Below are 15,813 nucleotides of genomic sequence, written 5' to 3' on the forward strand. Positions count from 1 at the left end.
TTTTTGGAACATGCAGAAGATAACAAGATTATCAGAGCTGCAAAACATGTCTTATCTGAACAAACAATTTCATGAAAATTCTTCATGCAATAAAACAGAAAGAAATATTTTAAGAAATATAATAAACATGTTCAATGAAACAACAGAAGTATAAACTAACCTCTTCCTACACACTAAAAGAAAAGATACTCAAATGTTGCATATTTTTCTCTAGAGAAAGAAAAAAAAATGACCCCTTCATGATTTTTTAAAAAACTACCAGTTTGCAAAAATTTTCATTTTTCCCACCCACACTTGGCAATATTATTTTCTGGTTTTCTAGCATGATCATCTTTTCTCCACCTCCTGATCATCCTTCTAGACTAAGGGAACAAAGCCGTTTACTGACACATTGACATTTTTAGACAAAATGGTAAAGAATGCTTTATTATCTACTGGCATGCTCTGCAATTCTGTATTCCCTTGGTTTCTTCAGTATGGCTAGACAATTTGTTCAATAAATATTCACTGAGCACCCATCAGGGGCCAGGCATATGTTAAAGTGTGTTCAGCCCCAGTCTAGGCTCTGAGTCAACCATGTTCTTTGTTAGGACGAAATAATGTTTCTAGGTTCTATATGTAGGGAATTCAACAAGTTACAGGAACTGGTTTCTAGAAGCTAGACTCTATAGCCTAGTTGTGGCAATACTAGTAACACATAGTAAGTATGGTACCTTTACTTACTTATATGCCAGGCACTGCTAAGAGTTCCACAAAATGATCACATCTGAGTCTCACAACATCTCTACAAGGTTTCCTAGGTAAGGAAACTGAGGCTCAGAGAGCTTAAGTAATTTATCCAAGTTCCTAAGAACTCTTAAATAAAAAGTCTGAGCTTTGAACCCAGGCATCTGATTCTAGACCTCATGCTCTTTAAACACTATAGTATCCATTGCTTGAATACTCTCTGTGGACTCAAATCCATTTAGAACTGGGGTCCTGATGTTCTAACTGGTGTGCTTTCAAGGTCCATGTTACTTCAGTCTCCTCAATATGATCTTACAGCCCATCTCAGCATATTGTCTAGATTTCTGAATGCTGCCTGTGGCAAGTCTTCTCATCTCAGTGTCCCCTCTACGTGTTATGACATCCACCATGACAAATTGCCTTGACGATTCTTCAGCTTCCTAACTGGTGGGACTTCCCCTATAGCTCAGTCTATTTCTAAACCCATACACCACCACAGTGTTGTTCTATGTTATCAAATCCTCTCTTTTTTTTCAACGTTTTTTTTTTTTTTTTTTTTTTTTTATTTTTGGGACAGAGAGAGAGACAGAGCATGAACGGGGGAGGGGCAGAGAGAGAGGGAGACACAGAGTCGGAAACAGGCTCCAGGCTCCGAGCCATCAGCCCAGAGCCTGACGCGGAGCTCGAACTCACGGACCGCGAGATCGTGACCTGGCTGAAGTCGGACGCTTAACCGACTGCGCCACCCAGGCGCCCCTCAAATCCTCTCTTGATCTTGAGGTTCCACTGTATTTAAAAGCATCACTCTGATATGTTCTCTGCCTTTCTTTGCACCCAAAGCCCAATTTTTCCCCCAGGATTCAGTTTTTGAGACAGCCTGTAACATCAGGAACAATTAGCAGCTATTCTACAAACTCGTCCTCCTTAACAAATACCACAATTTTCAAATTAGAACTTAAAATTTATTGATTCATACAAAAAGTATTATGACAAAGGCCCTGAGAAAGAGTTTAAGAAAATACAGTATGTGATTTAAGATCATTTTGTCAAAAGTTAATCGGTTACTTATAAAGTCTTTACTACCATGCTAGGCATTGTGGAAGCTGAAAACAAGGTGTTGCTGAGACCTTCAAATTCGTTTATGATCTAATTATTACATAAGAAGTATTCAATAAATGTTACTTTATATGAAGACTAGAAACCATAGATAAACAGGAAATATGGAAAACAGCACAAGACTGGGAGATCTGGAAGGTCAATCAAACATGGATAAACCAAGTAAACCAGGATGGGCATCCAGCCTTGGAATTAAAAGCTGAGCAATGGCCAGAGGTTAAGAGTAATGATGAGAACAATAATTCAAAGAGGAATGAAAGGTTCAGTTGAATAGGAGTGATAAGGTACAGCATGATCACCTACGATGTAAAAAAACCAGGAAAAATAGATTTGATGAAATAAGAAAACTACTAAGCTAGGGAGGGATAGGATGCAAAACCACTAAAGACTCATCTGGTTGGGGTCTTCAGATGAACCAGAGAAAAGGCAGGGCCAGCAGATGATGATGGAGTGGGATTGGGGGATGGGGAGCCAAGCTATCAGAATATCACCTGTTGCAGTAATCAATGCATGAATTTAAAAGCTTGGTCTAGACTAGTGCCAACGGAAATGTTAAGGATGAAGTTAGGGCAAATGTGTAGAAAGAAAGACGAGGAACAGGGGCACTTCGTCACTAGCAGTTGAAAGGAGCAAATAGCCTCTAACAAGGTTTTCTTGTCATCAAACTTTTTTCTCTATAATATACCATCCCCAAATGTTATTTTGATCATAACTTAAAAAAAAAAAAAAAATTTCAAGCAGAATAAAATCCAATCAACCTGGCACAATATGTAAGGCTCTCTATGAACTCACACGAAATCCATTTCCTGGTCTTACTGCGCACTCTGACTCATAACAGCAGTCTCCTAAGTAGTTACACTCTTGTGGAACAGAAAGATTTTTAAGAGATATGGGAACAGAGCATAATTTTAAGAAAATCTGTTTTGTTTATATCTGTATCCCTGCTGCCTGGAACATGGTGGGCCCTCAGTTATATATGAGGAATGAATGAATGAATCATACCAGTCCACAAATTAACTTCTAATACAGACCTGAGAATAGCCATATAGCTTTTAAATTCTCTATTGCGATGTTTCTTTTCATAAAAATTTTTCTCCCTTACAATGGATACTTCTCACTAACTCCAAATAGGAAGAAAAATCCTCAGGGAGAAAAGTAGAGAGAAAATTCGAAATACTATATTGGTCTGAAGTGACTGACACTAACATGGAAATCAATACTTCTGTAACTTAATTTCTAATTCACACTTTCACCAAAATTCAAGAAGATTTAATGGATTTATTAATGGAGAGGGGACTGAAATGAATTTCTGAAGATAAACCACCATTTTTGTTTGTTTTCTCTTACAAAGTGGCTCCTACAGTTAAAAAAAAGAAAACTATTGCTGAATTCTAACTCAAACACTAAGTAATAAACACCCACCAACTTATGAACTGAATTAAAAAATTAATCTCAATAAATAGTATACTTTCAGTAACACTTTATTTTTTATTTAAGAAGTACTGATAAAATTTTACAGAATAAAGCTTTTACTAATAATTATAACTTAATCCAAAAGTATGTTTTAAACACTTAAAGTGTGCTAATCAAGAAATTTTAAATATATACTTATTTTTATTGTAAATAATTATGAAAAGGAACCAACAAAAGACTTCCAGGTATAAAAACACATTACAATGGAATATAATTTTGTGGGAAAAGTGAAATATAGGCAAAGGAAACAAGGAATGTTGTGAATTATACTATTGTTAAAGAAATGAACAGTCACGTATTTTTTTAAATGGATGGTAAAGGATGTCAAATGTCTATGACATTTAGATTCTAATGCATACATTTAAAGGAGTTCTATAATAGCTTTATTTTTAAATATTGATACTTCAATATAGTACAAAATTAAAACTCTTTAAAATATGACAAAATAGTTCTAGCTGTCATCTTAAAAATACACAAAGTTTTTTTTTAGAATTATTTTTGAGATACATGATGAAAAATGTTTGAAGGCCACTCTTCCAAAATGATCTAAATTTTTCTACTCATTTGTCATAGAATATTTATTTTACTAAGGTAGCCCCTCAGCCTAATAGCCCTTTCCAGCATTTCTCTGGGTATAAAAACCTATGAATCTTTCAAGATTTCATCAATGCTATATTTCTCTTGGAAGCTCTCCCTGATTCCAACATTCTGGCCTCAGTCATAATCCGTGATTTCTTTCACTATATTTCCACAGCTAACACGATTTGCAGTTACTTGTACCTGACTGCCCAAATAGAAGTCAGAATGAAACTTGGTAGGTTTCATTCATTTTTACGTGGGCCAGAAGCTCAGTAACTTGCTTTGTATAAAGGAAGTATTTCACAGTTATTGCTGATGGACTTAATATTTTTATTAATTGAAGAAAAGGGTTCTTGCCTTAGAACCTGGAAGAATGATTAAGGTTTAAGCGTTTGGTTTTAGGCTGGTTGGTTTGGGGTGAGACCGGCCCATAGTGGAGATGTCCTAAGGTCAAAGGTCTGAGACTCAAGTGCCTGTGGAAGATCAGAACTCAAAAGATCAATTAAGGAATGACCTGGGAAGGGATGACAGAGGACTCCCTTAAAGTGGATGACCTCACTTCAGGAATGAGTTCCATATTAGTATGGGCCATTTAGATGAAAGAAAGGAGAAGTTCAGGAAGACAAGATGGAGGGACTAGCAGGGAAAGAGAAACAGGATCTGATAAGCGCAGGGGGGAGTGAGGACAGAGATTTGAAAAAGGAACAAATGATCAATGCCCTGCAAGGACTGAGATAAAGACTGAAAAACAGCCAAAGGGTGATAGGCAGGCAGAGGAAGAAAACAAGGGGATGGCAAAGGGCCTTGCATTTTCTTTAAGAAAGGCAGGGAAACCAAAGACAAGGAAATCTATGAACAAGAATGAAAAGAATAGAGCACAAATCTAACAGAGCTGCCATACCAAAGAGACAGTTGGATGCAGCTGTGCAAGGCAGCCCAGACAAATCCCAACCACACTTGACTGTTGCTGTTGTTTTGTTTTGAAGTTAAGAGACACATGAATGAGAAGAGGAGTGCCTCCCAATAGAGAAACCAGAATAATGGAGGTAATTTTGGAGGTTAGTGCAAGGGATATATTTAACTTATGGCCTGTAAAATTCTTATGTATTTTTTCTATATTATGTATTCTATATTTTTAAATTGCAAAATGCTTTCACACCTTGTATCATAAACAGAAGTGCTTGTGTTTTAATTCTGACTGAACAAATCTGTGTTAATAAAGTACATTAAATATATATCATACCAATATCATTTACTGTAGGTTTTTAAGTTTCTAAGTTTTCTTAAGATAAAGTTTCATCTCCTTGTAAAGGTCAGTTTTCTGTGATATTCCTAATCATTAAACAATAATTTTTTTATTCTTTTTTGTTGTCATGAATAGGAAAAAATAATTTCAAATTTTCCATGCTTTTTTTTAAATCAAGATACAACTTTTAAAATAATAATATAAGTAGGATCCCTTGGGGATTTTATGAAATGTTTAACATCTACGTTAATTAACATTGTTCTGAAACATAGTAATAATAATGAAGTATTTACATCTAATGAAAACACAGCTCTTCTAAATGATATAAGTAAGGGATAATAACTATGCCATAAGATTCAGACTTGCCTCAATTTTTCAACTATTTAAAGATATCTGAAGAGCTTAATTTTCTAACAATTGAATCAGATTTTGGAAAGTCTTCACCTAGGTTATATAGAAAGGAGAAAATGGAGAAAGAAAGAATTCTTTCACGTATTCCATAGTTACACAACTTTGAAGTCTTCTATAAGCTAAGGAGCTTTTTTACAAACCACAGAAACAAATTAGCATTTGACCAGAGGACTAGGAGAGCTGCATGGGCAGGAATTTCTGCCATCAGTCACTTTAGTCAACATGGCCACTTCTGGAGAATCAGGAGGAGGGGACAGGGCAGAACTTGTGAACTCCAGGTACAACCATAAATGAGGACTCCAGCTTTTGTAAGTAGGGAACCACAAGGCAGAGGATATCAAATGCTTCCAGGAATCACTTTTATATCCAGAGGGATGGAATTCTGTTCCATAAGGTTAGTAGAAGAAAACCTTTCTCACCATCCAGGTGACTTTGATCATGGCACTTTGTCTGAACGTATCAGTTAGTGAGTCAGAATTCTAACCCCCACCCTCTATCCCCATTACTGCTTTGTCTTTTCAGGTCCAAAAAGATGAATTCTAACTTTTAATAAAAATATAAAATGAGGCAATGAGGGCTTTCAGAGAACTAACCACATTAACCATAGTTAATCTTTCTTAACTAACCAATTAAACATTAATAGCAAATGTGGACCAGATTCCTGCTACCTACTGGGATATTATGTATGCCATCTTATGTGACAGGATGGTGTTTCTGTACAATTTTATTCAACAAATATTTGCTAAACACGTAATGTGCACCAGGAAAAAATTCTTGTGTTTGGGATACATCAGTAAGTGAAACCATGATATCTGCCCTCCAGATGTGCACATTCTAGTGAAGGGGCTGGGGTGAGAAACACACAACAAATACAACAAATGAAATTCTGTAACAGACCAGAAGGCAATTAAGTGCTATGGAAGAAAAAAAAACGTAGATCAGAGTTAACAGTGGTACAGGGGTATGGATGTGAGGGGGTTTGAGTGGACTGTATTTTTAAATAAGGTGAGAGTGGCATTTATATATCAATGATATGAACTTAAACATCATTGTCTCTGGATATTGAATTATAATCTTTCTGGGAAGCTGATAAATTTGACAATTGGTAAAAAGGTTCAAACTTTTTTTTTTCATTTGTTTCAGTTGGAAGATAGGACGAGTTCCCTATTTTTGATGAACAAATTTTGAACCAATTGGCAACTTTATGATAAAGTACAAACTACTGAATCCAATATGTGCATATAATTAAGCCAAACCTTAATAAGACGCATAGTACATGCTATGTGATTGAAAATTCAACACATAAATATGCTGCAAACATCTGACTGACGGAAGGCATAGCCGAGTGATTCAAACTAAGACTCATGACAAAAAGGATCTGTGTGTCTCTGCCTCCACTGTAACCACTGGACATGGAACAGTACTTAGTTCGTGATATGTGTACTCAATCAATACAAGTTTGATGAAAAAAGTGAAGACTGGTTAGGGCCAGTGGGGAGGAGTGATAAGCAATGAGCATTTCTGAGATTTCAGGCCATAATATGAGAACTGTTCCAACTCTTCATGTACTCAAGGGGCAGAATTTGACTTTCAACCTAACCAAACTTTTTTTTTTTAGAAACCCGTAACGAAAATGTTGCCAAAGCCTGTTTATTGCAACTGAGTTGTGGATTGCATCCACTCTTTTAGAAGAGGAAATGGGAGGCAGTTTATGCTCAGGTGTATTTTATTTTTCTACCTTACTATAGAATCAGCAGCTGATAACATACAGACATGCTCAGGAGAGCCAATTATAGGTTCTAGACACAGAAAATCAGACATTCAACATTGATCTAGTCACTCTCTGCCACTGCCATAAAATGTAGAGTGACAGAGCCATGTTAACCAAGAAACTTCCCTCATGTCTAGTAAGGAAGGATAAATGTCTCTGTACACATGCCAGTCTGGATGTTGGCCTGTTGCAAAGGATCTGCCTTCAGGACACCATGTGGGAGGGGAGACGGGGACGGCGGGGGCCAGGGTTGGCAAGATGTCATTGACTAACTTTTCAGACATCACTTACAGCTCAATGTTGCCAAGTTAAGAATTTTCTAAAAAAATCTTTTTCGGTAACTGATTAGCAAACGCCAAGCTATGAATCTATGAATTGGCATCTTCAGAGCCGTGGTTATCATCTTCCCCATGAAAACAGAGAACACTGTGGTAGTTCTCTGTGTTACATAGTTGTTCAGAAGCACAAAAACACCATCTTTAGAAATTCTTAGTCCCAGAAAAGTCTATGTTATTTTTCTATGTATAGCAAGCATTATTTTTGGCTGTCCATGCACATGAACTCCTTTAGGGCAGAAGTTGCATCTTCTTCAACTTTTTATTGATGAAACTCAATAAAGTGCAGTTAAATGAAACAAGTGAAGAAATGCAATATGTTTTGCTTTGTTAGTGATGTTCAAATGAAAATTATTCAATAAAGCTATGAATTAGAAATTATGACCAGCTTGCACAAGTAGAGAATTATGGTGGTTATATAAAAAAATGGCCATTTATCAATGGCCTAATTGTCTAGACTGAATAGCTAGGTTGACCACATTTAGCAAACAGTTGCTCAATTTCCTTTTAGTCTGTGGAAAAAGTTTTAACAGTTATGAAAAATTGTATATACCACATAATATGTCTGACTAACATATTCTGGCTTGAAAAAGGGATTGGGGTGCCTGGGTGGCTCAGTCGGTTAAGTGTCCAACTTCGGCTCAGGTCATGATCTTGCAGTTCATGAGTTCGAGCCCCATGTTGGACTCTGTGCTGACAGCTCACAGCCTGGAGCCTGCTTTGGATTCTGTGTCTCCCTCTCTCTCTGCCCCTCCCCTGCTTGCATGCTCTCTCTCTGTCTCTTTCTCCCTTTCAAAAATAAACAAACATTAAAAAAAAAAAAAAAGTAAAAGGGAGTTAATGAAAGGAGTTAAGGAACATGCTCAATATTAAGGGAAAGGCTTACTTTGAGAGACAAAAAGGACATTAACAATACCAAGATGATCTGAATCTCAGGCATACATTACTCATTTACTTGATATGCTGACAGTTACATACTCAATTCATACAATTATCACAGCATAACGGTGGAATGTTTATGAAGACAAGGTCATTTACAATGTGAAACAAAATGGTTCAGCATGTCCACAATGAGCAAATGCTGAAACGTTATCCATTTAATGAGCATTAATAATGTATTAAAATCCAGAATTAGATACATAAAAAAGAACAAATGTTGCCCAGACTCAGGAAAGACACTACACACGTAGTAGTTCGATGCTTGATCTGCCTTTCCAGTTATTTTAAAGTGTTCCCAAAAATCTACGCCACAGGTATTTGGATAACTTTTCTTTGTTTTGAAGAAGTTGGAGGAATATTTTAGAGCCTCCAAAAGAAAAGCAAAGAAGTACCTGTAGAATTGCAACCTCATTACGAAGCTGGCTTTCTTGTTTGGTTGGAAATCTTAATTTGTCAATGATTTTAATAGCTACGTCTCTTCCTGTTTTACGATGTTTTCCTTTAAAATGAAAAGGGGAAATATTAGCATAATGTTACTAAATATCATATGTATTAAAGAACACCAGAATTTATAAAGATAATTTTAAGAATTACAAAAATGTTTCACTGAATAAATTAACATTTCTAATGAGCACCAACTTATATCCATCAAGATTTCATTTCTTGGCTCCATTATTCTGAATCAAATATGTACTATAAAATCAGCCACAATTTAGAACAAAAAAGTGGGACATTAAAAGCTACACCTATCAACAGCCTGATATTTTCTCACAAAAATATGTGTTTTAGAAACAGGATATTGAACTACTTAATATGGACAATATTATACCACCAGCAAAATGCTCTCCTTAAGAAAGTATAATTTTAAATTCCTGGTAAACTAATGCACATTAAAATGGAAAGAATAAAAAGTCTTGGCTCTCACTTACTAGCTTTGTGACCTTGAGAAATAATTTAAACTTTCTGAGTTTTTGGTTCCTCATCTTCAATGGTAGGGCTGTTGTGAGCATTCAATGAAATAAGATATGTAAGGTACACACAGTACCCAGGTAATTATACACACTCACCTTCACCATCACCATCATCATCACCATCATCACATGACAGGCCTTTTCCATACATTACATCCCATTTAATTCTCACAACAAACCTTATAGGGAATCTACAGGGCACCCTCAAGCTCTTCACTTCTATACTACTATAGTGTAGTAGATACAGAATACAGTAGTAGTAAATAAATATGAACATGAAAACAGGAAGTCGACCTAATTACTCAAGTTTTTTCACATACAAACTAAAGTGAGATTCAATTGTTCCAACATTTGTTGTAAATCTGGTGTTCCTCCCCGCTCTACCCCACTCTCTTCCCGTTGACTCCTTTCGGACTACTTCTCTTCACTACCAGATTGTCTTGTTTTCACGAATTCTCTGCTTCCCTAACACCACTTATTCTTTGACGCACTGTGATCTCTACTCCAACTCAGCCATTTTACTTTCTACAATCTTCAAGGTCAGAGCCTTTTTTGTCTCTACTCCTCTGCTGCTATAGTACTTGACCTTTCTTCTGATAGCTGTTCTCATCTGCTTCATCCCCTGTGTGTCTAGGCTTAACTTTTCAGTTTCTTTGTGGAGGCCTCTTCCTGGGCCTGCTCTTTTAGTGTTGGGTATTACAAATTATCTGGTCTCCTTAACTTCATTTCTTACCCCTACACTATGTGCAGTTGTGCATATTTGTTATGCTCTACTCGCAAGACTTTTCCTTTTTTGTAAGCAATTATTACAATGTAGAGCAATACTCTGTGTAGTACTGTTACACTGTTGTGCAGCAACAAAAAGCACAATGGCTGCTGACTTATGGTAGGTTTTCCATTAAAAAAATCATTTGAGCATTTTTTAAGAATCAAAATCACTTTTTTTCTTTTCTTTCTTTCTTTTTTTAAGTAAACTGCATGTCCAACGTGGGGCTCAAACTCATGACCACAAGATCAAGAGTCACATGCTCTATGCCCTGAGCCAGCCAAGCACCTCTAAAATTACTTTTTAGAACAGAATATAACTTAATCAGTTTTTAACTGAAAAAGCATAATATTATACTACCATAAATAATATTGAGTGAGACACTGTGATAATTTCAGAGCACTCCCACCTCACAAAAAAGATGATTTTTTTAACTGATTATATCCAGGACAGGAAGTTATGATGGCATTTTATAGGGCTGGTAAAACATTAATGTTAAATGTTTCTTAAAGCCTTGAAGAATATAACTGAACTGGCTAGAATCTAGAACAGCAAAGGTTAAAGTAATAAATTCACCAAATAGCTTGACAATAAGAAAAAGGTAAAAATATAGTCTTTCATTTCAAAAATGTTAAAAATGATAACCTTAATGAATACGTACATTGTCAAGAATATTAGAATTAAAAAAATATTTTATCTAGTTACATGAATGGATTTCTGTAGAGTTCTCATCTAATATGCTAAAAGGAAATACTAAATAGTAATTAGTTTATAAATTATAACTTCCAGGCTTCTCAATATTTTGTCTAAATAAACCAACATCTAACCAGTATTATAGAGTTTGTCAATATGTAAGCAAAAGAAGTGTTTTAGGAGTAGAAAAATTTCTCTTAGAAGACAAAAATACCCATTTTTTCCCAACAGTGACTATCTTGAGAAATTTTGAAAAAGGTAAAACACAGAGATAGATATACACACAAACATATATACACACAGTGTTGTCTGTTACGTTTTTATTGGAGATACTGTTATTCTACATAAAGTAGCTAAAACTCCAAGTTAATAAAAATACTAGTGAACTAACTTACCTCCGTAAACAATTCCAAATTGCCCAGAACCCAGTACTTCATCAGGAAAAATTTGGTATACTGTGCTGATGTCCTATAGGTACAAGCCCAATGAAAAACAAACATGAAGCAGTACAAAGCATTAGTCCTGATAAGTTATATAAGTCTATCATATATATCACAAATACTATTAAATATTTTAACATAAACAATGAGATTGTAGGTGCTAGATGAACTCTACAGTATCACTGAGTATTCAAAGCACGCTCTACAATTAACTGAATTGTAATGTTTTTTGAAAACTGTTTGGCTCTTTAATTCCTTAAATTCTTCCTCGTATAACTTAACATGTACTTAACAGATCCAGACAAACATATAAGTACAGACATACCAATAATTCAGTTTCCTCAACAAAGCATTTAATTGAATTTCTATCAAATATATAAAATAAAATTTTCATATGTATAGACATGTTAAAAAAAAAACTATTCGGCTCTTAAGCAGCATATGTTTTTCTCATGTTCAGTCAAATATGTTTTTACAGAGAAATAAGACTTAAAACTATACTATGCTACTTATTGTAAGTATTCAAAAAGGGATTTGCTTGTTGGGATGGTTATTTAGAAATTTCAGGTTAAATAATCATGGGTCCAAATCACATATCTGTGCCAGTCCTGATTCCAATCACCCTACTCTCTATGGTTAGGATGGTGAGGATGCCTCTATGGATCATCCACACCCAGATGAATCTAAACTGAAAGGGCTGAATCACCATGGATTGGAGATAGCACAGAAGGATGACAATCCATTGTGGAATTCTCATCTGTGAGGTAACTAAACTCTTCCATTTTTATAAACCACTTCTGGAGATCACATGATCCAAATGTCTAGTCTTTTCGAAAAAATTGCTAAATAGAGCATTGTGCTTTAATCTAGGTCTTACAGTCTCCAATTTGCTGACCACGCTCATGAAAACACAAACAGTACTTAATGTATTCCTATTCCTATTCCTATTCTATCATTCTGAATTTTCTGCATATCCTCCACTCTTGTACTCTTTGTCTTTTTAGAGAAAGAGCCCTTTCACATCACTTCATATCCTATCCACTCTTATCTTTTCCTTTGTGCTCTTCCCTAGAAAACAATCATGCATTGTCTCTATCCTGTTATCCCTTCAGAGTATCCATGGGTGGGTTCAAGGCTGTCTGGAGATAAAACAAATTAATATTACTCCAGTATTTCAAGTCCAAGCCACTCCATCTTTTTCACATGGCTCAATGGCCCACCCCAAATTTTCAGGGGACAACAGTGGCTGAACAAAGTGGAATCACTAGACAGGTATCTAGAATTTTCCAGGAGGTTTATAGATTAACCTTTATTTCCCCAAATATTCTCTGGCTGAGCAAGAACAACAGGAACCTGCAAGTGTCTAGAAGTGTACTTCAGGACTGACAGCATAAGAATACTATGAAGTTTTCCTAATTCTCTTTAATTCAACTTTGATTTCCAGTTTACTTCATGCCACCGGAACAAAGTTTGCAAAGCTATAACTAATGATGAATAGAGTTTCACAGAGTTTATTCTTTAAAACCTAAACTCACATCAATGTAAGTTAGGCTATAAACATCATGCTTTTGGTCATAAGTATAACAGGCAAAATACAGCAAAAGGTCTTGAGTCATAGGACAGGGTGGGAAAGGCTTGATTACATTTTGCCTGCCTGACATGACATGTATAAATGACAAAGCATAATAATGAAGCATAATAAATTATCTCATAATATGTCTATAATTTTCAAAAACTGAGTTGAAAGGATGGAGTTATGTGGAGCAGCTGATGAGGGTGTTAGAATATGGACTATACGTTCTGAATTATGGAGTTTTCTGAGGTCTCCTTGCTGCATACAAGTGACTCTAAAAGCATTTCCAATGCCTTGCCCTATGACAGCGCTCCTAGGTGGCAATCAAGGAATGAGGATAAGGGCATATTTAAGCTACTCATGCAACTCAAAGAATTTATTTTGTTTGGTATTGTGTTATATCAACCATTAAAATTCTAATACCAAGGAGGGCAAATGTGGGAAAAATCAGTCACTACATTAGAATTATTCATCTGAGATGAATAACAGGTATTTAGGAAGAAGATCACTTAAAAAATCCACATAATGCAATGTTTCTAAAATCTTATGGAAGAAAAATATCCAAATAGACCCAATTTTATTTTCTAGAAAATACTGTAAAATTAAAATGTTAGATAAATAAAAATGCATTTTAAGATCCTTATTTTCCAATAAAGAATCACATTACCAAGCTTTATGTTAGTAGGTATATACTCACCACATTTTCTTGAATCTGGCAATTTGATACTGAAATACTCACAGAAATCTCTCCTGGAAATACATGTTAAAAAATACACAAAGGAAGTAAGTGAAGTAATAGCAAAACAGGTAGATACATGTTTACTGATCAAGCTGAAGGGTTGTTTTTAAATCACAGCAATTAAATGTTTCTAGGAAAAGTTCATTACAATATTTCTTTCCTTTTCAATTACATATTTACTCTGTACTTGGTTTTGAAAAAAAGAATATTTTGTCAGTTTAGAGTCTGCAGTCATGAAGCCTTGGGTTAAATGCTGGCTGCCTCTTCACAGCTCTGGTAAAGCTCAGACAACTTAATCTCTCTAGGGCCTGATGGCCTCACCTTGTAAAACAGGCAAATCATTAACGTCCACCTGTTTGGGTTGTTTTAGGGATCATAATAGAGACCTCCTGTAAAATCCTTAGCCATAAAATAAACATATATAATCTATTTCTATGTACACTGGGTTAGACATCAATTGAAAAGCTGTGAAAGATCAGAAGATAACATACTGTGATATGAAAAACAGGTTTTCTTCCCCCCATAGGATTTGCTATTAATAGCCATTATAAAATTTAAAATTACATATTTTTACATAGATATTCCTCTAAAATATCTTTTTAAAATTCATCCTCAACCCTTGATCATGATTGCATTTTGGTAAAATCTGTCTCATTCTACTAATGAACAGGGATTTCTTCCTGGGATACAATTTTCTAGAGCTTCCAAGTACTCTGAACACCCAGTATCCTACACAGAGTAGGACAGTTTTGAGGAAACATGTTAACTCAGATATGCAAATAGCAAGACTGGGATTCCAGATCAAACTCAAGCTGACTAGATTACTCCTTCTTTTACGACCAACAGCTCTAGGTTTCTGCTATTGCCTAATAAATATACAGGGTTTACGTGAATTTGTTCAAATTTTCATATAAAATTAAAAAAAAATAAAATAGGACCATTTAATGAAGTATCTTAGCAGCTTCCATATAGAGACCCTATGTTCACCAATAAACTAAGTCATCCCCAAAGAAGCTCTCTTTATCTGTTCTACAGACACAAAACTAGAGCATACTCACTGTGCGAGTTGGTTCCTGAACCTACAGTTGAGCCCTTGGGTATGACAGGCATGAGAGCATGCTGGATGGCCATCTCCCACATCCTGGCCACATCGACGCCAACGCCACTGGTGAGGACACTGCTATTTGGTGGTGGGCTGGAAGGATTGACCACATTTTCTCCCACATAATACACTACATTTGCTGTAGTGATCTCAAAGCAATGAGGATTGGCCCCATTAGGAATTAAAGCTGAAGGTTTTGCTGGTTCCAGAGATAAAATTTCTGATAAGGGGATTTCCTGTGGAAGAAAGAGTGTAGTAACTGCAGTTTATCAAAAGTATGTAAACTTTCAAATAAAATTCATGTTAGGCACATGTGACAAACACAGAATACTAGTAAGCAAAATTCAAAAATACCTGTACTAGGGGAAAGTTTATCATCTCCTCTCACCAGAAAAATTCAAGTGACCTTTCTACTGTGTTCATGTGGCAAGAAAATGTATGAATACAAATAATGGTTTTGAACCTGCATCAAGATCTAAGAATATAAAAGATTGACTTTTATACCTATGAGGTAGAATCACAACACTTTTGAAATGCATTTGGATATGCATGGCTGTTTTTAAGCTTTGACTATCCTTTAAGGCACTAAAATGCATCATATAATTTAATTCAATAGATGTTAATATCATAATATTGCCAAATGAACAGTTTTAGTGAGGAAGGCCTCAGAGATTGATTTTAAAAGTAGTTGCTTGGGGCGCCTGGGTGGCTTGGTCGGTTAAGCGTCCTACTTCGGCTCAGGTCATGATCTCACGGTCCATGGGTTCGAGCCCCGCATCGGGCTCTGTGCTGACAGCTCAGAACCTGGAGCCTGTTTCAGATTCTGTGTCTCCCTCTTTCTCTGCCCCTCCCCTGTTCATGCTCTGTCTCTCCCTGTCTCAAAAATAAATAAAGTTAAAAAAAAAATTAAAAAAAAAAAAAGTAGTTGCTTTT

The 15,813-nt window shown here is 35.7% G+C and overlaps 1 protein-coding gene across 3 annotated transcripts in view; it reads right to left on the reverse strand.

Annotated features, from left to right (window-relative positions):
• Positions 1 to 15,813, reverse strand: part of PRKD1 (protein kinase D1) — a 335,451-nt gene that overhangs the window by 36,756 nt on the left and 282,882 nt on the right. For all 3 annotated transcript variants that reach the window (XM_058738713.1, XM_058738712.1, XM_058738714.1), the window contains 4 exons: positions 14,837 to 15,116; positions 13,737 to 13,789; positions 11,422 to 11,494; positions 8,989 to 9,095 (listed from right to left, as the gene is read on the reverse strand). In XM_058738713.1, coding sequence (XP_058594696.1) covers positions 8,989 to 9,095; positions 11,422 to 11,494; positions 13,737 to 13,789; positions 14,837 to 15,116 — 513 coding nt within the window. The remainder of the gene's footprint in view (positions 1 to 8,988; positions 9,096 to 11,421; positions 11,495 to 13,736; positions 13,790 to 14,836; positions 15,117 to 15,813) is intronic.

This window comes from Neofelis nebulosa, chromosome 7 (genome assembly GCF_028018385.1).
Source record: "Neofelis nebulosa isolate mNeoNeb1 chromosome 7, mNeoNeb1.pri, whole genome shotgun sequence".
NCBI classification, from domain to species: domain Eukaryota; kingdom Metazoa; phylum Chordata; class Mammalia; order Carnivora; family Felidae; genus Neofelis; species Neofelis nebulosa.